Below are 24960 nucleotides of genomic sequence, written 5' to 3'. Positions count from 1 at the left end.
TGCCCTGCACAAAATAGGCGCTTAACAAATGTCTTTTGATTGATTGTCGCTGAACACAAAATGGGCACTCATAAAAGTTTCTGAATTAAATATAAGGACTAGGCTTATACCTTACCCTGATTTTTTGAGGGAAAATTACTCATTGCTATTTTATTTGCATATTGGCAGAGTGGGCATCCATGACCCTTCTTGGGTACTTCCTACACTATATAACCTGCAAAGACATACAGCTTCATTTGTGTATGTGTGTGGGGTTGGTGATGTTAAAGGAGGTAAAGTTGGGAACCTGTTATACCTTTTCCATTTTCTTTGACCTCTTTAAGCTGGTTTTGGAATACAAATTTGCATGTGGCTGTTTTTTGACTGTGGAGTCATGACCTGCTTTAGTTTTGGGCCATCTTGTAGGTTTCTATTTCGTTCTCTGAGAAATTATGTTGTTTTTGACATTTTCTCCTTAGCTCATGAATATCTTTGCCATATTGCTTATTCTTCTGCTTATGTTCTTATTGCAGATCCATTGTATATAGTATCAAGTGCAAAGGACCATGCACAGGCTAATATCCAGGCTACTATGATGAGAAACCAATTGGTAGGCCATTTTGTTTTCACTCACTTATTCAGGCAATTTAATAGGCCTAAATCAGGCCTGAATTATCTTGTTGACTGTGTGCATTGATCGTGTAAATTGGATAATCTTCCTAGACTTTGTGATGTAATGACACAATTACTTGGGAAAAGACAGTTGGTTACTTGTTGATTCTTTATGAGGGTTAGTGAAGTGCTGTGAGTGTGTAAAATGTTTGAAAAATTTGATTGTATTACTTCCTCCATTTTTCCTGTTTTACTTCTATTAGAAAAAAGTTCCCAGGTTTAAAGCTATGTTTAGTAACCTGCAGAATTATCCAAGATACATGATGTTTTTGAACCCCTCACATCCTGTCCCACTATTCATTGATCGAGAATGGCGCGGATGGGCGGAACAGCGTAAAGAAGCTCTCTACAGACTTGCAGCGTAAGTGCCGGCTGACTTCAGCTTTCAAAAACTCTGCTCACACGATTGTTTTCCTTTTTCTGGTCAGCTTAGTCTTTTGATTCAAATTATTCTGCCTTAAAAAATAGATTCCTAAAATGCATGTAATTGTAATACCTAGACCAGTTGTCCTCACACTTTCTTCCCCAAACGCCTTGGCACTCAATGACATTTTGCAGTTTCCTCAACACATAAACCCAGTAACAGTGGTCATAGATGACTGAATGCTGAGTGACCAGTGGGTCAGAACACATATGTATAGGTCAACTAGGAATCTTCCAGTGAACATAAGAATGCCTGAAAATTTGTAGACCTGTGATTTAGATTTCCTGGGGAAAATTTTTAAGCAGTTACTATATTTCTTGTAATCATTTTCAGACATGTTCTTTAGGGAATTGTAGTTAGTACATTTTTAGCAGAGAAGCCTAATTTCTGGAGTTCCTTTTCCTTTTGCTTATCTATAAGTTCATCCTTAGTAAGCACTTTTTGATACTAATGATGGGTATCTTCAGACTAGGAACCAAAGAGTAGTATTTTAAAGTTGTTCTTTTCGTTTGGGACTTAAAGACTGGAACATTTATGTAGGTTTATTGTAAGTGAATTTTGCCTTCATTTCTGTCCCCTAACCTAAGAGCGGCTGAGTGGCCACAGAAACTTCCGGGCCTTCCCCACCTTTACTGCTTGAACTTTCCCTTTTCTTCTGAAGGTTCCTTCTGTGAATGCCTTCTCACTAGTGCTTCTTTCCTCCCATATGCATATAGTAGATGTTCCTCAGCCCTTGGATCAATCCTGGGCCAGATCTTGATTGACAAGGGAAAAGGGCAGTATTTCTCTAGTCCCAGCATGGGATTCCATGGTCTATAGCCTTTGCTTCCCCTCACAATCTGAGGTCTTCACCCCATAGCTGCCACCTAACTCCTGTTACAAAATATTTAAGATAACATATGCTGAGTCTTTCTTTGAATGTAGGGTTTTTCTTTGAAGCATGGGTGAATTTTCAATCATTTGTGTACCCAAAGATTCCCAATTAACACAAGGTCACCTGTGTGACCAAGAAGTGAAAAAAGAGAAAGAATTGTTGAGGAAAATGGAAGAAAGCTGTTTTTAGTACTATATACTCTTATTTCCAGAAGTAAAAATTCTCAGAAAACTTCCAAATGACAGTGTATATGTTTCAAGGACAGGAGAATTTGAGGTATAAGCTGGGAAGTTGTATTTTCTTCTGATGTGCATTTGGGGTACCCGCCTTACATTTTCCAACCCCTCTGCAAAGATATGGCAGGTTCAAGGTACTCAGTAGGTCTTCAGCCATTTAAAAGCATAGCTCATAATCTCCCCTTCCCCAATGTATTTATTTTTACTAGTAAGCCACAGGACACAAATGATTAAAAGCAAAAGCATTTAATAAAATAGTATAAAAAGAGAAGTGGTAATAGACTGTTTCCACTCCTAAATTTAGGGCACACTCTCACACAAATAATTCTCACAATGAGTGGGAAGAGCGAATAAACATAAGGATCATGCAGACATGTGGTCTGGGCATATGCGTGGCCAGCACAGATGAATGAATAAGTAACTCAGTTCTTTGATATTGTAGGGCCACTGTGATGGCTTCTACTGTTGTCATCTCTCTACTGTGCTGAGCCTGCTCTTTCTTAAGTACTGCTTTCTCTTGGGTCTACACCTGACAGGACATTGCATCCCAACTGCTGCCTGAGGTGTTGTGTCCTGTCTCTACTGCTTCCTGTCAGTTGTGTTTAAGCTAGCCTATTATTGCTGCTTCCGTTTATTCAGCCTCAGCCACAGTCTTCGCTTAGGAATCTAGAACAGAAATGCTGTCCCTTCCCCATAAGAATAGCAATTGTCAGAGGCTCAGCTTCAGTTCTTTTGGTGAGAAAGGATTCAGTCGTTGGACTAGGTAAAAGTGCTCTTTTTTCTCTGAGGATAGAGGTCTTTCAGTAAGGTGATTCTTAGCCCTGGGGGCTAATGAACTCTTGTTGCGGTATAGACCTACCATCTAGCTAACTAGAACCTAGTTAGACATTTAGTTTGTCTTTCTCCTGTTAGCAGGACGATGAGTTTGTACCAAGCCTCAATCCTTCATGGGAATACTGTGCCTTCCAAACCACTTTCAGGGGCTCTGTTCATAAGTTATAGACAGCCTCTGTTTTAATTAATGATACATTTATATTTAGGGTCAGTGTGACATAGTGTGCTGGACTTGGGAGACCAGGAACCTCACGGTTAGCTGTGTGAGCTAGGAAGCCCAGCTTAATTCCCAGAATTCTCTCAGGATTTAGAAGAAAATGAACGAAAGCAAGCATAAAAACTAAGCTAAGAGGGGCAGGATCCTAGTCCTTCACCCTCCAGGCCCACAATCTTCCTTTACGTATATAAAAGTTACTGTTAATAAATTTCTCAGAGTTGGAGCTTCCCTAGAGCATTGTTAGGTAAGCAGGTGGCCCAGTCTCCAGGAAGTAAGGAAGGACATGATTGGCAATGAGCTCAGGATGAAGTCTTTCCAGAAACTTACACCAGTTGGACCTCATAAGTCCTCATTTTCATACTTCCTGGTGCCCCAGACTCCAACTCTGCTACAAATTTTCTTCCAGGACTCACTAATACTGTCTTAGGGCTGACAGAGTTCCCACTTGTGCTGTAAAAGTGGAATTTCCCAGTATTCCAAATTGGACTGGAGGATGCATTTTCCCATAAAAACATTGTTGCGTAGGAGTTAGAGTCCATGCTACGATTAGTAGAGTGTACTATATTGGATATATTCATATAGATGAAGGATCTGTCATTTTGTCAGGGTTGCAAGTATATTATGAATTAAGTAGTTTCTTTTTGACGGACTGACCTAGGCATTTTATCACTCTGTATAACATTGGGAAAATATTTTCAAATCCATAAAAACAACTTAGAGACTTTGGGAAATCTCATCCATCTCTATTTTAATTAATGATCTAATTGTATTTGGGACCAGTATGATAGGGTGGCTCGAGTGCTGCACTTGAGAGATGGGAAGACCTGGGTTTGTATTCTGCGTCAGGCACTTAGTAGCAATGTGACCCTTAACTTCTCTAAATCTGTTTCCTCATCGATGAAACAGGTGTCATTTTAAAAGCACCGATTTTACAGGGATAGAGATTCATCCAAGTTGCCTTGAGCATAGAGCACATGGAAAGTCAGTAAGGCTGTGATGGGCATTGCATCCTAGGCAGAAGAATTTGTTGGGGTGCTATCTCAGTTGTCCAAGTGGGTAGTAATGAGAGAGATGAAAATTAATGTGGTAACAATGTCCTGTGGGTAGTTGGGAATCGGGTCTGGAACTCAGAAGAGAGGGTTAGGCGAGAGACATTTAGATTTAGAAGTCACTGATATAGAGGAAGTAGTTGAAGCTGCAGGAATGATGAGGATTGTCAAGGAAGAGAGTGTACTGACATCACACTGTCTATTCCTTTCCTCTTCCCAAGAACACTATTGGAGCATGAGAGAGTACGTCATCAAATTCCTGTTAGACTATTTTATGCTTCTAGCATCCACAGGGTATGGTGGGAAAGAACTTTGGATTTGGATGAGAAGAACCTGACTGGAATCCCAGTTCTGCTGCTTGCTGTTTCTTTGACAGTGGACAAATCACTTAACCTCTTTGGGAGTCAGATTCCCTGGTTGTAAATGGAAGGAGTTAGACAAGATAACTTCTAACATAGCAGTAGTTAATAGTCCTAAATGCTTAGATTAACACTGTGGTTCCTAACCCTTTTGAAGATGGATACCCCTTTGCATTATTAGAATATTTCTAGGACCCTGATGTGAAATAGTTATATTGAGAAAGCACTTAAATAATTAAGTAAAAATATACCCATGACAGAAAGCTTTTATGAATTCTTACTATTTGAATTTTTTATCATATTAATAACAATATAAACATAAGTTTGAAAAGAGTAATATGTGTGCAAGATATAACTTATTTAGCCTGCTGATGATATGTTTCTTTGTTATACTGAGTCATACTATGCATTTTGTGTGAACTAAATAAAGATCAAAATTACAATGTTTGCTGTGCATAAGAACTGCAATTGGGTTGAGAGCCTTGTGGCTAACCTTGTGGTATGTGATGGAGTATAAACATTATTTCCTCTTGTTCACTCTATCTTAAAGGCGAGCTTGGGCCAGTTCCAAGATTTGCTTTCTTAGTCCTTACCACTAATATCTTCTATATGCTATTCATTGTTAAACTAGTGGTTCTTTTATTAGATATTCTTTTATTACTTAAGCTTTTTCATCTTCCAGATATCTTTCCTTCCCACTTATTTATAGAAATCTTTCCTCTAATAAATAGTTGAGACTATCCTATCATTTTAGAATATTTTCTGTTTGAGAAGAGGATCCAAAAACTCTCAAAATTTAGTAATGCCTCCAGCTGTGGGACCTAATACATTTTTTCCTCTCTGCTAATCTGTTGCATAATCATATTGCCCTGTTAGGTCATTCACTGCCAAGAATGATCATACAGTAGTAGTATGATAACCATCACCCACTTGTAGAATTACCAAATCTTGACTGTAGAGTGTTTCACTTAGATATTAACAACCACAACCTGAGGTGCCTGTGACTAGTAGTAATCATGATTTCCAGAGGCACATCTACACAGATTCCATGATGAAGTCAAGAACTGCCTGGCCCATTGCTCTCCTGTAATTTTGTATATGGTAATTTTTATTTAAATCATATAACTCACTTAACTTTCGACAAATGATTTTTAGAAGCTAAAATGTCATGCAGCAAATCAGGAGAACCAAATATCACCCTAAAACACATATATAATGACATAATTCACCTGCAAAAAGTTTGAAATAGATATCTGAACTTAAAAAAGAAATGTGGAGTAACACATGGGAATCGTATGGTATCCCAAAAGAATATAAACTCCTTAAGGGCTGTAGTTATTTTGTTTTGTCTTTGTATCCCCTAGGGCCTGGCACACAAGATGTTTAATAATGCTTATTGATTGCTCTCTTAGAACAAGGCACTATAAAAATTAAATGGCAACTAGTATTCTTATTCCAGACCTGAATGTTGTTTTCTTGCTTCATTTTAGGGCTGACACTTCTTTTAAGATGCCTAAAGAAGATGAAGATCCTCAGGTTACTGGAAAGAATCGCTATAAATATTTTGAATGGTAAGAAGCCAACATTAATGTTACATGAACCTTACCTGTCAATTAAAGTCTATTGGAATATGTGTTCATAAAATGAGAGAAAGGAATTTCCTTGTAGCTGAAAATAGGTTCAGTAGTTTAGGCAGATGAAAAATGAAATAGAATGGCATGGGACCTAGACAGTGAAGATGGAAAAATATTAGAACTAACTGGAAAGTGATACAAATAGGCTTTCTCTGTGAGTATGAGCCATCCAAGCAGGACTAAAAGATTCAGTCTGTTTGCCATAGCTCAAAAAGGTAGCCATTTGGCTATTGTATAATTCAGGTGAATCAAGAAATGCCCCTGAGTTTCCTGTAGAATCTATTCTGGGACAGAAGTGAAATCTTGAATCTTTCTCTGCTGAGCTACCTGGTGAAAGTAAATTTCTAATGCAAATTGTTGTTCATAAGCAACCTTTTCCCATGAAACTCAGTTGCAGCTGGGGATGGACTGTCTTGCTAACTGTCTTTCGGGACATCTTTTCCCTTTCATTTCCAAATGTTCTGGACTTTAAGGAAGAGTTGTAAGACTCTTCTTAGACATGATCTTCCTATGTGGGAAGAAACAAGCTTTGTAATTTCACATAAGTATAACCTAGTACAGGTGAGTTTTGGGACAAAATGAGAAATAGTATGTAGAAGGCCTTATTTAAGAAACTGCCCCCGAGGTATTGGGGAGAGCTAGTGTTACCATGTTTAATGTGTGCATTACAGCATCTTGGAATCATAAGAGACCTTAGGGGTTATGTCAGCAACCTTCCACCCAAGTCAGGAATCCCATTTAACGGTATTGCCTTGTTTTCCCCCCAGGCCTTTCCTTCCATTTTACAAGCAGATGCCACTCAATGTTATTCTTGCAACACCAAAGTAAGTAGTAAATGCAGTATTACTAATTATTTTTCACTTTATTTTGTTTCTTCACCATTAGAGATGTAGACTCTTGGCCTTGGTATATTTGATTTAAAAAGAAATTAATCAAAATGTTTTTGCTCCTCTGCTAAATATATTTGTTGTTTGATGCTGTGACTCAACAATTTGTCACAATAACCAATCAATAAATACGCTATGAATTCGTCTTTCTCTTATGTCCTGCTTTAGTAGAATTTGCCGATCCTATCAGAGCTAAGCATTATAGGGTACCCATGAAAAGAGAAGCAGATCTATGTCCTGCCATATCTCATTTAAGTTACAGATTTAGGAAAAGAAATGTATTTAGTTCTGAGCATACAAACACAATGAATATTTATTATTCCTAATGCTCACATATTTAGGGTATTGGAAAGTAGCACATAATAAACCAGAGAGGAATAGACTGTAGAAAGATACCTTTATATTTTACAGGTATAGAAAAACAAGTCATTTCATACACAGAGAAGTAGCAAACAACTTCACTGCTAACCTAGGGCGTGAAGTCACAATAGGTCTTGTGTGGGCAGAATGAGGAGCAGACTAGAGTCAGCAGGGCCTTCAGATGAGTCTTTCTAGTTTTGTCATGTTCCCCTAGAAGGGGCAGAGAAGAAGACAGGTTACATTTAACTCAAATATACGTGGTACTTTTCTTCCCTGTGTTATCTCATGACAGGGAAAAGCTGTATTTTAAAGTCCAAGCTATTTCCCCTTAAAAAAACCCTAACAACAACTTTATTTCAGTGTTGTTTGGAAATATTTATTCCTGCTGTATGGAGGGAAATTTTCTAGATCAATGCCACATAACTGGCTATTATTGAATTGCATTTTCGGGTTCATACACTAATAATAACAGGCCATTCTCGGTATATAAAAATGGTTCTGCTAGTCAGTGGCAATGACGAATTTTTTCATGCACACTTTTTCATTGATACCAATTAAGACCAATGATAAGCCTTTAGGAAATGGCTTGCTGGGCTTAGGGGTTCATCCTGTGACTACTGAACAGAGCAAATCTAATTTTCTCACATTGTCTAGCACAGTAATGATAGATCCTTGTGCAGTTAATAAATATGATTAATGATTGAATGATTTTACCACCTTGCTCTTACCAATTGATTAAATCTTCCTTATTGGCTGTTTATAAATTAAGTTCTCTATCAGCAAGGTGGCACAATGGATAGAACGCTGGGTCTGGAATCAGGAAGACTCACCTTCCTGAGTTCAAATCTGGCCTCAGACAGTTATTAGCTGTTTGACCCTGGTCAAGTCACTTAACCCCATTTACCTAAGTTTCCTTATCTGTAAAATGAGATGGAGAAGGAAATGGCAAACCACTCTAGTATCTTTGCCAAGAAAACCCCAAATGGGGTCACGAGGAGTCAGCAACAACAACAAAAATTATGTTCCTGTCCTCTTTATCCTTTGTAGCATCTTCAGTTTTTGTAGATGGATACTGTACTTCAATCCTCAGATATTGCAAGAATACTGTAACAACAGTGCTTCTTGCTGCTACTGTGGCTGTGTGAGAATGATGACACCAGCACACAGGAGATCTGCAAGCACCAGTTCTTTGATCTGCTTTTCTAAGGAAAACGACTTTAAGGGGTTTACAATCTCGCTTTAATTAAACATGCATATATCATTCACTTACTTCAGGGGGAAAAGTCAGCACCCTGAACTTCAGAGAAAACACAAACAGAAATTACAAGCAGAAATTATATAAATAGAGCAAAATAAGACAAATCAACAGCCAGGCTTCTAGCTGTCTTGTCCAAGACATTACATACATAGTTACCAGAGAGAGAAGAACCAACATCTGGGTTTTTCGAATCTGGGGGGATCTTTAATGGCTACCCAGAGTCTCTTCTGATCAAATCTTCCAGTGAGTGAGCCCCGAAAGCAAAACCTCTCCTCAGAGTGGCTACCCTCACAGTATATATACCCTTTTTCCTAGGCCCAATGACTTCACACCTCTTGTGACCTAATTAGCAAAAGGGTATGGGCCTTCCTACAAACAAAGGCAAGACTCAATCAAAGGCGCTTGATTGCCTTAGTGCTGAGAAGCACTCCAAAAGAAAAAACAGTAAAAAGTCCCACTATGTTTGCCCTTACATATCTCCAGTCTTTTTTGTGTATCACACCACACCAGTATACATTGCAGATCCTTATTACGTCAGTAGGCTATTGACAAGTGTTGCTATAATCAGAAAAAATCATCCTAAACTTAGCTAATCTAGTCTTTGACAACAGACATACATTCTCATCACTTGCCTATTCTCAGAACCCCTCTAGCTTGATAGCACCTGCGAAATTTTGTGCACTGCTTGCATGACCTTCAAGAACCCAGCATTACCTCCTACTATGATGGGACTTTGCATGGAGTATTAGTGGTGAATATGGATAATATATAGATAGAAAAAAACCACTTTGGAATGTATATGTGTCAGTTCCTGGGCCCTGTTCTGATCACTCTTCATCTAGAAGCACAGATACGGATGGCAGCTGTTCAATTCAGCAATGCACCTGTTATGTGACAGGCGCCATGCTAAGTCTTGGGGGATGCAAAAACAAGGATGAAAAGAGTTTCTGCCCTCAAGGAATTTACATTCTCCGTGGAGGAAATGCTACATAGACAGTTAAATAAATACAAAATATATGCAGAATAAAAACAAAATAACGTGAGTGGCACTACTATTTGGGGAAACCAGGAAGAGCTTCAGTCTTGGAGAGTGACATTTGACAAGCATTGATATTTGATCTGAGTCTTGAAGGCAAATGAGGAATTCCATGAGGTAGAGGTGAGTAGGAAGAACATTCCTGGTATGGTGGATGACCCATGCAAAAGCAAAGGGGGATGGAAAGTGGGGTATGAAGAAGAATAAGTGGGCCAGTTTGTCTGGAATGTGAGGAGGAGTCACAGAATAAATCTGGAAAAAATAGATTAGATCCATCCCTTAAAGGGCTTAATTGCAAACGTCCTTGAGATGAAAGAGAACATTGGAAGCTTCTTGAGGAAGAGGATGGCATGGCCAAACTTGTGATTTAGAAGGATTACTTCAGCAGTCAAGTGGAGGATTGATGGGAGAGAGGTGACACTGGAGGCAGAGAGACCAGTTAGGAGGCTCTTATAATAATCCGGGTGAAGATGATGAGGGCCTCAGCTATGCTGGTGGCAGGGCAAGTAGAGGGAAGGAGGTGAATGAGACATGTTGTGGAGGGAACAGCAGGACAACGTGGCAATTAATTGAATGTAGGGAGCAACAAATAGGAAGGTACCAAAGGTGACTTTGAGGATGTATTGCCTGCCCTCAATTGGAGTAGGGAAATTACAGAGTGGTGAGTTGGGGGGAAGAAAATGAGTCCTTTTTTTGGATGTGTTGAGTTTGAAATGCCTGTGGGATGTAGAAGTAGAGCTGCCCAGCAGGCAGTTGATAATGGACTGAGAGATGAGACCTGGATTAAGAAGGGCACACAAAGAGCAAATGGGTAAGTTGAAATGCAAAGCTTTCATATTCAGGTGGAATGAACTTAGCTCAGGTGATAAATACACAGGGGCATATGGACCTTAGGTGTGTTATAGTGAAAAAAAGATGAGTTAAACCCTCAAATAGAACCATAGTAGTCACTGGCTTTTCAAGGTGGTCCTTCTTTTATGAAATTTCGGAAGTTACTGGGACTGGGAGAGCACAGCTAGAAGAGTAAACCACGAACACTTCTATTACCAAGTCTATGGGAAGTCAACTGACAGGCAAAGGCTGGACCAGAGAAGGGAGCAGCAGTAGCAGCAGCAGCAAGGTTATCGAGATATAGCAGAGATCAAGCTGAGCAGAACAGCACAAAAGTTTTGCCATTTTTAGACCTCCTGCCTCTGCCTCTATGATGCACTGACCCATAGTCTAGCCCTTTGGCCATGGTCAGCTTGCAGAATTTCCTTGGCCAGTAGGGTCATGAGATGGGAAAGGAAAGGGAAGAACTTTGAAGAAACCTGACAGCTACTGAACCAGTGTGTTATCTAGCCTCTCCTAATTCTCCCTCCTCCAAAACCCCCCAGAATGAGAAAATGGAACAACTTAGTAGTTAAGGTAAGTAACCAAGAAAGGTGGTCAAGAAAGGAAGAGCATTTATCATGTTGTTATGGAAGTTATATCATAGCAGCAGTATTATTTGGCATCCATCAAATCTTTTGGAGTATAACTGATGGGTCCTACATCAGGAATCTGCACTGGAGAGATTCATTAAGCCCTCCTTTGCAGGATTGATTAGATTTCTCACAAACATACGTTACCAAATGAGCCGGTGATTATTCTAGATGGATAAATAAAAAGCCACTGTTTGATTCCTGTTGGTAGTTTGATAGTGCTTATCATCAATGCTTATCTCTAATAGCACATACATATATACATACATATATGTGTGTATATGTATGTATATGTATATACATATATATGCAAGTCATCCATCTTGTGCTTATATACAGGGTAGCTTAAAACTGCACTAACACTTTTGGGCCATCCGTTGTATGAGACCTGCCATTCATTTTAGATAACTATGGTTTATATTCTATTACTAGACCAATACTCCACTACCTAGAGGAAGAAATAAGTCTCTTTAGAAGGCAGACTCTATCTTCCCTTCTCTGTCCTTGAACTGGGTAGAGGGGGAGGGAGGGAGGCTAGCTAAATATGGGGGTATGACCATGGGGGGGAATGTAAGTTGGAGAGCATATCCCTTGAGGGGTTATATTGTATTTTAAGGTTTTCTTGTAGCACCCAGAATCCACACTTTGTATTGGCTATATTTATAATGGCTTTTCCTTGACTTCCTTATCTTCCTGCCTGCTCCCTTCATCCTGCCCCTCAATTCAGTATGTTGGGAAATGTTGTTTTTCAGTTGTTTTGCAGATGTGGAGGTAGCAAGGAAATTCTTCAGGGACAGTTGGGCAGAACCCTAGTCATATTGAAGAATCTGAAAGAGAAACAGAGAAGGTTTTCTTCCTGCCAGTGGTGGCTAGGCACATTCCTGTGTGTCTCTTTTGAGTTGAAGGGAAAATAGGCCAATATGTTCTCAGAGTTTGATTTTTAACTCCTGTACATACTTGTATTGAGTATTCTAAATGATGCTAACATGATTTAATTTTTTTTCTTTCTTTCTTTTTCACCTTTCAGGCAAGATGTATACAGCTACGTTTCAGTCGCTAAAAAGCAGCCCAAAATTGCTTTGGTGCATACTCAAGGCACCCAGACAGATTATCGGGATAGTGAAACTCAAACAGATCCGTATACACCAGAATACATAGTATGCCAGGATACCATCCCTGAGATCTTGACCCTGGCTACTCTCACTTGGGGTAAGTTGGCCAATGGGCTAATAATTGGGGGTGACTGCTGCTGTTATGAGGGATGATTGTATGTTCAGATGTAGGGAACAGGGTCCTAGCAATGGCCCTTGTGTGGCCCATCGTTCTTTCTCCACTATAGGTTCATGAAACCTGCCTTTACTTATATTGTAGCTGCTATTTGGAGAATCTTATCCTGTACAGCTTCTTTTAAAATTCAGTCTCTCATAGGACTTTGTTCAAAGATTGTCAGCCTTGCTCATGAATGCTTGTTCACCCATCATTATTGTTTCTTAGCAATCAAAATTAATTTTCACAAACATCCTTTGGTCATTTTACTTACCACTCATTCTCTCCCACATACTCATTCACTCTCTAACCCACCCTCTTTCATTTAGGTTTTCCCTATCCAGTCACTTAGTGTCTCCTGTTTACCAGTCCGTATCGCCTCTATGAATCAACTTTTTTGAGTTTATATTTGTGTGTGCATATTAAATCAAGTCACCAAGCCTTTATTGAGCACCTGCTGCGTTCTAGGAACTGTGCTAAGCACTGCAAAAAGACAGAAAAAAAATAAAAATAAAATCAAAAAAACACAATAATCCCTGATCTCAGGGAGATCAGTTTAATGAGACAACATGTAAACAACTTATGTACGAATGAGATATACAAGATAAATTTTAGATAATCAAAAGAGGGAAGGCACTAGTATTAAGAGGAATTTAGAAAGGCTTCTTGCAGAAGGTGGGATTTTTAGCTGGCACCTAAGGGAAGCCAGGGAAGGCAAAGATGAGGAGGAAGAAAATTCCAGGCATGGGGAGCAGCCAGTGAAAATGCCTGGAGTCACAAGATGGAGTACCTTGTAGACAGAAAAGTAAGTGGCCAGTGTCAGTTTTGATTGAAGATTATGTGGGAGCGACTCAGATTTAGGAAGACTGGAAAGGTAAGAGAGAACCAAGTTATGAAGGGTTTTAAATACCAAGCATAGGATTTTATATTTGGTCCTGGAGGTAATAGGGAGCCATTGAAGTTTATTGAATGGGAGGGAGTGGTGACTTGGTAAGACCTTTACTTTAGGAAGATTAATTTTACAGTTAAGTGGAAGAAGGACTGATGTGAGAAGGGATTTTTTAAAGACAAAAGAAAAAGAGAAAGAATAGAAAAAAATCAGTAAAATAGATCAGTACATTGAGAAAGTCTGACAATATATTCAGTGTTCTGGACACTGAATGGAGCCCCCATGTCTGCAAAGGAATGGGGAAGATAGCTTCTTATATCTCTTCTTTGGAATAATGCTTGTTCTTTGTAATTTTGCAACATTCAATTTCAATTTACATTGTTGAATTTGTATATATAGTTTTCTTGGTTTTGTGCATCAGTTCATGTAAGTCTTTCCATGTTTCTCTGTATTCATCATATTCATTGTTTCTTATAGCAGGTGATTCCATTACATTCATCTACCGCAATTAGTTTTTAGCTGTTCCCCAGCTGATAGGCATCTGCTTTGTTTCTAGTTCTTTGCTGCCCCCTAAAGAGGCTGCTGCAAATCTTTTGGCATATATGGAGCAATAACATTTTTAGTGTTAAAAATTTTAATGTTTAAAATTTTAAATGAAATTTGATATATTTTTCTAAACATTCTACTGAAAATTTTTTTTAAATGGTCCATTTTTGTTAAAGAATTTGAACTGGTGATTTTGCTGGAATGGCAGTATCTAATCTTATTTTCATTATATGTCAGTTCCAAATGAGGTGCCTTTGGTATTTGGAAGGGGCTAAGGGAAAGATGCCAGATTTACCTAAAGATGTGGAGAGTGAGACCTCAGTGGGAATGACCTGGATTTGGATTAGATGAAGAGACTGAATTGTTGCCAACCTGTAAAGTGTAGACAGCCTGAGCTGTTTGTTTTTGATGACAAGTTGGAGGGTACAGGTAGGAAATGAGAAAGTTTTAGGTGGGGGGAGGGGTAATGTCTGTTTTCAAGAGCTTTGAAAAGACATCTTTGACTGTATCTGCTGTCTTCCCTTTCCCGACATTCCTTCCATTTTTTACAGTGAATTAGCTAGGATAACCCACCTCGTGGCATCTGATTCTGAGAGCAGATCTGGACGGTGGTGGCAAGGGGCAGACTTTTGCAAGAATGGACAGAACTTGGACAGAGAGGAGAGAGGGGAAGAGAGAGGCCCCATTGCACTTTCCCAAGTAGGAAGTGGCAGAAACAGACTAGCTGCAAAGAACCTAGAGGAGCTTTTGGAGCTCCACATTTGTGGGAATGTTAATCTCAGGGTATAAGTACATTTTTGTTTTTTCAGCATCATCAGCATCTCTAAATGTAGTAAACAGGCAGAGAGAGAGAGCAATAATCAAGTTATAGGTAAGGGCAACAGTGTTAGAAGATTAAAAACCTGATTTTATAGTTAATTGATATGGTGGTTGATATGATAATTAACAGTATTTTGAAGGTGCTTCAGGAAGTTTCTTAAGCTTGTAAATCTTAGATAATTGCACTCAATGACCGTACCCTATCATTTACAGCTGCCACCAACTCTATGTTAGAATTTTAGGGGGATCAGGGACCTTAGACATCTAATATCATCATTTTACAGAGAAGGAAACCAGTTTTCAGAGATGTAAATGCTTGCCCAAAGCCACCTAAACACTAGGTAGGGGCAGGGCTGGGACTAAAATCTGTCTCTCCTAACATCTAGTTCAGTGTCTTTCTGCTTTTCAATGATACCTCAAACACTATTTACCCCAAATCACTAATACATTTTGAAAAAAATGCTAAAATGTATTTACATTCTGACAAGAAATAGCCACCTCTGATGCCACTGTTTTGAAACCTGCAAACCTCCCATTTAAATGATGCCATCTAACCCACCCACCTCATCTCCTTTCTCCCCCACCCGAAATACATTGTTATTACTGGGACTGGATGTTATATTTGTATTGTCAGATGGTGGTCACTGTATCTCATGCTTTTTAAAAAAATGTTTTTCTTTTCTAACAGGGAAGGATTTAATCTTAACAAAGGAAAGTTAGGAGGGAATATACTAAAGAGTGTTATGGGGCCACAAGGCAAGGCAAGGACTTGGGAAGAAACTGGAGAAAGCTTACCTAAGCCTGTTTCCTTTCTGGAATTTGCTTCTTCTGGGGACTTTGTAATGTTTCTTTGTAAAATATTATTGTTGTTTTATCCTAAAGGTCGGGGACTTCCAGCAGGACTAGCTGAAGTAGAGATGATCGAACGTGCCAGAGAGAAACGTGCTTGGGAAGCCACCCTTCCGCCTCTGAGTAACGACGCATTGTTCAATAAAAGGAGGAAAATGATGAACGACATGGAAAGGAAGGAGTGGGCCTTCAGAGAGCGTGAAATTGAGAAGTAGGTGCTTGGCCATCAGCACTGTCACTCCTTCACTACTGCATACCATAGGTGTCGTCACATTAGTTTGGGGTTGTTTACCCATCAAAGTATATCCAGTTTATAGTTACACCTCAACATGCAGGGAAGCATCGATCAGTTCAACTGTAAAATAAGTATCTAGAGACCTAGTTAGGAGCTCCAAAAACTACATCATTAACCTGCCCCGAGAGAGAGATGGTGAGGTCAGATGATTCAGGCAGCTTTCCCTTAGCTAGCAGGAAGGAATAGGGCTCCTGTGACTCCAGTCTAGGGTGTGTTTTAGCTGAGTGTATAGCCCATTACAATCGCATCTGCAAAGGCCTTTTCTCAGTCCTTACCCTTCTGGAACCCTCTGTAGTCTTTGACCCTATTGATCACCCTTTTCTCCTTGATACCCTCTTCTCTCCAGGTTTTTAGGATACCACTCTCTCCTCATCCTCCTCGTACCTATCTCAGTCTCCTTTGCTGGATCTCTATCCATTCATGCCTGCTAACTGTGGGTGTACCAAGAGCTCTATCTTAGGTCTGTCCTAGACTGACCAATGAAGAGCAAAAATAGGATTCCTAGATGCCTTAAGAAATTAATAATGGAATGGAGACTGGAATATTGCCCAGTTTACTTCAGTTCTTCAAAGTTTGATTTCCATGCTGTGGGTTCTCCCTCTACCAATGCATACTGTAACTCCTTTTTACATTAGCAGATGGCCTTTGAGAGTTGCTGTGGTCAAAATGTCTACCATCCTACCATGATCTAGCAATAAACTTTTTTGAGTTTGGCCAGGTTTATGGTTGTCAGCTAATACATTGCCTGTGCCCAAAGCTTCGGGGTCTGTTGGTACAGCCTTTGACCCGCCAGTTACCCCCACCCACACAGAGGCATCAGAGGAAGACTCCAGTGAAGCTTTGTTTAAGTAATGAGAAGTAATTAACAGGTTAGCATCCATTTGCCGGACCTCCTTGGCAGGGGTAGGGAGTGGGGTGCATATTTTGAGCCGGGCCCCGTTGAATTGATCCATAAGGCTATGTTAGAGCAAATAGAATAAAAAGTAATAGGTAGTCCATGAGTACTTTTCCTTTAATAGATTTAACTCTTCCCAGTCACATGGATGGAAGGACCAGTAAGATTAGGCAGGACAATTCATACCCAGTGGTGATGTTGTTGAATATTTCAGATGGTGAACAAGCATGACTTTGCCATCACTTTTGTTGTGGCTGCCCATGGGATTGGGTGAGCAGATCTCACTTCCTCATTCACATTAGTATTCTAATAAGTATGGGGCATCTAGGTGGTACAGTGGATAGAGTGCCAGGCCTGGAGTCAGGAAGACCTGTGTGACTCTGGGCAAGTCACTGAACTCTGTTTGCCTAAATTTCCTTATCTATAAATGAACTGGAAAAGGAAATGGCACACCACTCCAGTATCTTTGCCAAGAAAACCCCAAATGGAGTTCTTCACCTGGATTTTTTCCTGATTTCCTGGATCCTACCAGCATTTATTTATCTGCCAGGGATGTTCTTGGAAATGGAACTTACTATGGTGTTCCAACCTCCAAACCAAGTTCTTGGTTTTTCTCTGACAGAGTCCCTCAACTGAGCTTTAGAAGTGAAGGATCCCAGTCAGAGATGTAGCAGGATTTAGAAGGAATTTTCTAATCCTGAATTAGATAGTTGTCTGGGACCATGGACTTTGAAGTTGCTTTGGACACAGGGAATTAGAAGGATACAATTAATCACAGCCTGGTGACTCTCTGCTTGGTTTTTGTTGACTGTTTGGCTAGCTGCAGTGCTTGGCTCTAGCTCCTCCCAACTAGAAGTGCTTAGCCTGCCCTTGTTAAGAAGCAACTTTCTAGCCCCTGTACCATAGTTAATGGGAGGAGAGAGGCTTTGAGGAGCTGAAGTTCAGGAGATGGTAATAGAGAGCAGTTTAGTGATGAGAAATACCCAAGTACATACAACGCAGAACCTGTCAGAGAGTAGAGATAGAATGCTCAGTACAAATACTTGATGCTCAGAAGAGATGCAGGACCACATGGAGATCCACACAATGATATCACCAGAGGACTGTAGGGTAGCTCCGTAGGGAGCATCAGAGGTATTGGTAGGCCTTGTCATATGTGATCACACAGGATCACATGTGATCCTGATGTGTGCACTCTCTAGCAATGTGCCCTGACCACATAGGTTCCTGGCAAGTGCTCTTTCAGGCACATTCCCTCTCTCTTTTCCTTCCCCAGTATTCTTTGGTCATGTATGTTCTCTTTGGTCATACACTTCCCTGTGGTGTGGTACTTGTGGAAGAATATAGTCTATCTGTGCTTGGAAGATCTTTTCCCCTTACTTTTCAATACTGAGTAAAGCAAAAATGCTCCCTCTTCCCACGATTACTTGACGTAGTTCCAAAAATGTTAGTCTTAGCAGTACAGCAAAGAACATTAAAGATATATTTGCTAGACTGTTTACTTAAATGTCTCTTGCTTTCAACTAATGCATCCCCTAGTTGGTAAAAGTTGATACATCAGTAGGGGCTCATTTGACCCCCATAATTGTGTCAAACAAATGGATCTTTAAGCTTTTCTTGGAGGCTGTCAGAGGGGGTGCTACATTCAAAATGCTTCTCAAATTTATTCCTTTCCCTCTATTCCCACAGCTGATGGACTCAAATATAGGCCCCCGGTCACCTCACATTTCATACTTTATCTCTACAAATTGAATTTCTTTCTATCTAAATTCATCCTGCTACCAGACTAATCTTCTTAAAAATACTCTGCAGCTTTCATGTTATCTTTCCTTTGCTCAAAAACCTATAAGGTTTCTACATTGCGTTACAGGTCAAGTCCAAACTCCATGATCTAGTTCCACCCTACCCAACCAGCCTTTTGTTCCTTATTGCTCTCTGCTCTAGTCAGGCCAGTCTCTTTGGTGTCCCTTACAGGCTATGTTCATTTTCTCTTCCTTTCCTCATACTGTTCCCCTTGTCTAAAATGTTCTCTTCAGTCCTCCTGGCCTGTCAGAAATCCAAAACTCCATCTCCTTCATGGGCTCTTACATTTTTGGATCTCCGAACTCCTCTATAGCACTTAAAACCCGTGCAACACTTAGACTTCTGCTATTCTGTATTCTCTAATTGTTTCCTGTGTCTGATGTCTCCAGCTAGATTGTAAATGATTTGATAGGAGTCTAGATTTAGGACCAGAAGAGACCTTAGAGATCTAGTTGGGCTACAATCCAACTCCCTAATTTTGAAAATGAGGGAACTTATATTGGCACCAGTGAAGTCCTTTGACAAGGTAACAGAAGTCATGTTTGGCAGAGCTGAAATTTAAAACCAAGCCTTCTGGCTCTAAATCCACAGCTTTTTTCACCAGAAACTTTTTTCTCTTGATATAAGCTACCATATATGCTTACGAAATATCAACTATACTGAAACTTTAAGTTCGTATGTATTTTGGGCCCATCTAGATAGGTACTTTGCTTGAGTAAATTTGATCATTCTGTGGTGTTGGTGCTGTCCAATCAACAATCATTTGTTTTTTGAACACCTACTCTATACTGGGCCCTGTGTTAAGCACTGAGGATACAAAGATAAAAATGAAACAGTCCTTGCCCTCAGGGGGCTTATGCTTTCTATTCTCTTGGAGGAGAGTCATGTAAATATGTAGGTATGTGCAATGTGTGTCTATATGTATAAGTATGGGCAGCTAGGTTACACAGTGGTTAGAGCACCAGGCCTGAAGTCAGGAAGATTTATCTTCCTGAGTTCAAATCTGGCCTCAGACACTTAATAGCTGTGTGACCCTGGGCAAGTCACTTAACCCTGTTTGCCTCAGTTCGTCCTCTATAAATTGAGCTGGAGGGGGAAATGGGAAACCACTCCAGGATCTCTGCCAAGAAAACCCCAAATAGGGTCACAAAGAGTCAGACATGACTGAAATGACTAAACAGCATGTGCGTGCGTGCGTGTGTGTGTGTAGTAACTTCTGGGCATTTTAGGGCTGGAGTACAGCCAAGGCAAAGGCATGGGGACAGGAAGTGGGTTTTATATATATATATCTATTTTTAAAAATGATTGATGTGGACATGTGGATATGGGGTTATTCATTCATGAGCTTGTATAGAAAGGTCATGTCAGTGCAAAGTACAGGAACCCTTAGTCCAGATGGATAAACACTTGTGCAAGCCCTTACTGCCATCATTTAGAATGTCAGAAGAGGAGCAGGAAGACCTACTCTGCTCAGGCAGGCAGCTCGTCACTTTTTCTATCCATTTGGCCAAGACTTTGCTTTTGTTTTTTTCTACTAGACTTTGATTTCATTTGTAGAGGAAACTTCTGGTGAGGAAACCCCATCTAACAATGCATATTTACAACTGTTTTGCCACTTTGATCATCTTAACAAGTTTCCTGAGGGGGAAGGGGCCAAGGTGAGCAGGGAGAGGGCACTGAGAGGCCAAGTGGTCTTCCCAGCGTCACATAGCTGGGATGTCAGAGGTGGCACTGAATCCAAGTCTTCCTTGATGCACACAGCCTCTCAGACAAGTCTATTTCAAATAAAATACTTTTGGGTGAATAGGGTATTTGTCTTCTGAATTAGGCTTTAAAAAATCTCTGGATATGTTATCTCTCCTGCTTGTAGTTCTTAGAGCAGGGTTTCTTAACTTGGGGTACATGAACTTGTTTTTTTAAAGCAATTTTTGATAACTATTTCAATACAATTGTTTTCCTTTGTAATCCTTTATATTTTATTTTGTGCATTTAAAAACATCATTCTGAGGAGTCCTTTAGACTCCAGCAGACTGCCAGAGGGTTCTGTGACACACCAAAGTTAAGAGGTCTAACTTAGAGTGACTTTTGTCCCTTGAGAGTAGATAGTGCAAAATTAGAGGCATTTGGGTCTCAGCAGTGAAATGGCTAGAGAGTTTTGGAGACAGAAATGAAATAGGCAAATAGATTTTGTTGCTCTAAGGCCTATAATGTTCTCAAGAAATACTTGTCCATAGCATATCAGGAAACAAAAACAGATATAACTTTGAGCATAGATTTTGACCCAAATACAAGTAAGGTCAAAAGATAAGGTTTGTAAGCAGTGAAGGTTTCTGAATAGAAGAGATAACATTGATTGCCTTTTGATATAGATAGGGTATTACAAAATATATAACATGAAGAAAGCCTGGTATACAGTATGCGGAGACAATATGGTACAGTGGACAGCTTGGCGGGCTGTGGCAAACTACAGTTGGGACTTTGGAACTAGTGGGGAAACCTTCAGCGTTTCCTACAGATTTAAATCACTCACTAGCATTCTGGGAAACTGCTGACTGACCTGTTTCCATCAGATAACAAATTAGGCAAGACCACCCACAAATGTACAGAAATGACAAGAATTAGGAAGTTCAAAATCTCAGAAGCAAGGCTAAGGAATTAACAGAACTGGACCTCCCAGTTAAGCAGCACAGGTCAGTACTGACCGAGTACGGATGCCATAAGTGTTTCCTCATGATATCCTTAAGGTGGTATTTACTATATCCCTAGTATATACCTAATAATATTTCTTTCTTCCAAAGTTTTTTTTTAATTTTATTTTTGGGTCCATGTTCTCTCTCTTCTGTCTCTATTCCTCCCTGCTCTTCACCACAATTGAGAAAGCAGTATCTTATTCTCCCTTCCTATCTGGTGCTTATAATAGTTACTGATCGTTATTTTGCCCTAAAATGAGCTTTTGACGTGCACTAATTTAAGTTACTAGTTAATCCATATCCATATTTGAATGTGAGTTATCCTTGAAAATGGCAGTGGCAGTTAATGTTTCACAATGGACCTTTAAGTTATACAAACTGGAAAACAAAAACATGGTACTCTTCAAGGGGGTGTGTGGCAGATCTTGAACTATAAGGGCTAAGGACATGTCATAGCCTTCTTTTGTAATACTTAAGAGTCCTTATTAGACAGCTGGAAGATAGATAGAGAACTTTAGAACCAGAAGGGACCTTTGATATAGGCACTCCAATGAATTCCTGCTGATTGGTTGATTTTACCCATGACCTGTAGCAAAAGTAACCTATGCTTTTTCCATTTTAAGAGGGTGAAGAGGGAGCAGTAAAGATTTTTCTTTCATGGAAATTATTTTCTAGTGGCCTGGCATCCTAAGAATCTCCTTGATCTGATTTGTTGATGTAGTCAAACCCTGACACCTGCAAAAGAGTATAGGATTTTAATTAGGTCAGTACTAGATAGGTTCAGAGTATGGGTTTAAGCCTTATTCCCTGGAAAAGTCACATAACAAAATAAATAATTGACAAGTGAGTGCCATCCAAAATAAAGGAAATAATTTTTGGCAGGAACTCATCTCTACTTTATTGGAAGATTCCTATTTGAGATGTCATGTATATTTGTCATTTAAAGACTGCAGGAACTTCAACTCGAGGTCCTCAAGCAGCTATTGAAGAAGCGTGAAGATGATCAAAATGAGGTGAACATAAGGCGTTTAAATGCCCAGTGGTCTGAACTTCAGGAAGAAAAGGAAGAGAAATTGTTAAAAATTAGACACACCCATGTATCAGGTAATTTGTGTCATAGCAAAGATCATGGAAATTGAAAAATTGGGTTGAAATAAGCTCTCAAATTGGCTGTGTAATGTTGATTTTTTTTTTTTATCAATTTAGTGTATACAACCAGAAGTGGGAAATGGATAGTGGTTTATTGTTAAAACCCAGGAAGGAGAAAAGGCAAAAATTGAGTTCTAGAAAAATCTACTGATAATTGCCTGGCAATCAGGTTGTTTAAATTAGGAGGTAAGAGTGTAGTGGACAGATCCCCACCATAGAGTTTCCCTCATTTTTGTGTACTGGAGTTCTAGATGATCTTACGAGGTCACAAGACCTGAGGTGAAGTTTGGACAATAAAGTGAAAGAAGCCAGTGTGAGTCTTTAGTGTTTTAAGTGTTTATGACAGTGACTTTCTTGTGGCTACAGAACAATCTTAAAAATATGCAACTAGGGCATTCTTTAATTCCTAAGACTCTTCAGGAACATTCTTCTTTCCATGCTGTTAGGTTTTCTTAGCTCTTCTCTCAGGGAAGGATTTAAGCTCAATGTTGAAATTTATTTTGTGTTCAGCTACTTCTGGAGCTACCGCTGTGGAATCAGACTAAGTAACATCCAACTTTTTAACGGTTGACTAGCCCGCAAGGCTTTATATAGGCGTAAACTCTAGTGAAAGGGAAGGGTCCCTGAGACTTTCATTTTTGTATCTCTAGTGTGTAGCACTCATAATATGTGCTTAATAAATGTTTCTTGAATTCAACTTTCACCATGTGAATACACTAGAAATCAGACTTCAGTTAGTTTCCTACGTGACTGTATGGTATTGATTGTCATATATGTGACTTTCAGCACAGTACTGTAAAATACACTGAACTCAAGCATCAGTGTTCCTCAACATATAGTATTTAAAGAAAAATAGATGTAGCTGAGATTACTGTTGGACATTGAGTATAACATTGGACATGAACCTTGTTTATTTTGGGAGCTGGTCTTTGACTAAATTTAGATATGGTCTATTAGGTGACTTCACCCTTTTAGAACAATATTTTTGAGGCAGTTTCTTATGTAGATGTATTATATTTCAGCAATCAGAAAAATGATGTTGAAGGGAAGAAATGTAGAGGGGAAATTTGAGAGAAGAAACATCATCAATGAATATAATGATTTTGCATCTGAAGTCTATGGGCCTCTTTCTCGACTGGGTCGCTTTCCAGACAGTAATTCGGAACGTTTTGTTGTAAAAAACCACTTTCTTAACACGTACGAGGGTAAGTCATCATGAAAAATTCAAGCTTATAAGTGTAGCAGAGTAACCGATGTTTTTAACAAAATATAGGGTTAGCATACTTAAAGGACAATCAATATAAGAAAGCCATAGTTGCGGAAAGAATAAACTATGGAAGTTATTGTTTTAAATATACTGTTATTTTGAAGAACAGAAATTCTTGCTCAGGAAGAACTATTATGTGTATATATATATATATATATATATATATATATATGCATATATATATAATATATATATGCATCAGTAACAACCCAAACCAAGGCTTATGAAGGAAACTATGAAGAAAAATGTGCTCCTTTAGAAGGAACAACTGAAAGTTTGTGGGGGGAGTGAAGGGGGAAGTTTGAGGAGGTAGTTAAAAGATACTATGGACCCTGGGAGAAGAGAGAGTCATAAGTCTTTCTTAAAGGTGAATGAAGTAGAGTGCCTCCTTAGAAAGCTCCCTTGAGTTCACAAGGAATAGTTTGATTCTCTGTACTTGATGACTACAGACTGTTCCACCTCTGGCTTTAGCCAACCATCTCACAGATTTGGGCCATTGCATTGGATAGAGATCTGGCAAAAAACAAAAATGAAACTATACGGAAACCTGTACAAATCTGTCACCACTACTTAAAAAACAATTCAGAGAGCAAGCCCAACTTAGAGTGAATCAATAGTAATAATAATGAAGGCTCACATACAGAGTGGAATGACTGTAACTTCTGTTGAGTGATATGATAATAATGTTTCAGAGTTCTTTTTTATTTTTTTTTAATTAAACATGACTTTTTACATATTCTTAGTTCTTTTGATTTTTTTCTTGTCTTGATTTTATTACATTAAAAATTGTTTATTACATACAAAAATTGTTTTTGATTTTTATCACATTCCCCATTGATTTTTTTTTGTAACACTTGTCTTCAGTTTTATCATAATGGTAAAAGATGAAGACATTTTTAGAAATTTCCTTTACTGCCAACTTTTCAAGAACACTTGATTGTATTAAGTGACATTATGGAATCATACAGTCATAGAGTTGGAAGGAATATTAGAAGTTATTTGCCCTAATCTCTGCCTGAAGCATGAATTCTCCTCTGTATCAAACACTCATTTGAATACTTTATTTCCCTTTTCAGAATCATCCAAAATGAGGTGGTAAGAGAGTTTAATTCTTGAGAGCCTCTCTTCCTTTGAATCAATTTCTCTTTTAGAGCCCCAGGCTTCAGGATCATATCAGTCTTTCAGGATTATAGCAATCTGTTCTTTGAAT

At 39.2% G+C, this 24960-nt stretch overlaps 1 protein-coding gene across 1 annotated transcript in view; it reads left to right on the top strand.

Moving 5' to 3' along the window:
* Positions 1-6134: 6134 nt before the first annotated feature.
* Positions 6135-24960, top strand: part of CFAP91 (cilia and flagella associated protein 91) — a 45112-nt gene continuing 26286 nt past the window's right edge. The window contains exons 1-6 of the mRNA XM_036746236.1: positions 6135-6215; positions 7046-7102; positions 12310-12491; positions 15685-15862; positions 22281-22438; positions 23506-23688. Coding sequence (XP_036602131.1) covers positions 6154-6215; positions 7046-7102; positions 12310-12491; positions 15685-15862; positions 22281-22438; positions 23506-23688 — 820 coding nt within the window. The 5' untranslated portion in view covers positions 6135-6153. The remainder of the gene's footprint in view (positions 6216-7045; positions 7103-12309; positions 12492-15684; positions 15863-22280; positions 22439-23505; positions 23689-24960) is intronic.

The sequence above is a fragment of the Trichosurus vulpecula genome, chromosome 2, assembly GCF_011100635.1.
Source record: "Trichosurus vulpecula isolate mTriVul1 chromosome 2, mTriVul1.pri, whole genome shotgun sequence".
Taxonomy (NCBI): domain Eukaryota; kingdom Metazoa; phylum Chordata; class Mammalia; order Diprotodontia; family Phalangeridae; genus Trichosurus; species Trichosurus vulpecula.
This window is presented reverse-complemented; position numbering and strand designations above follow the sequence as displayed.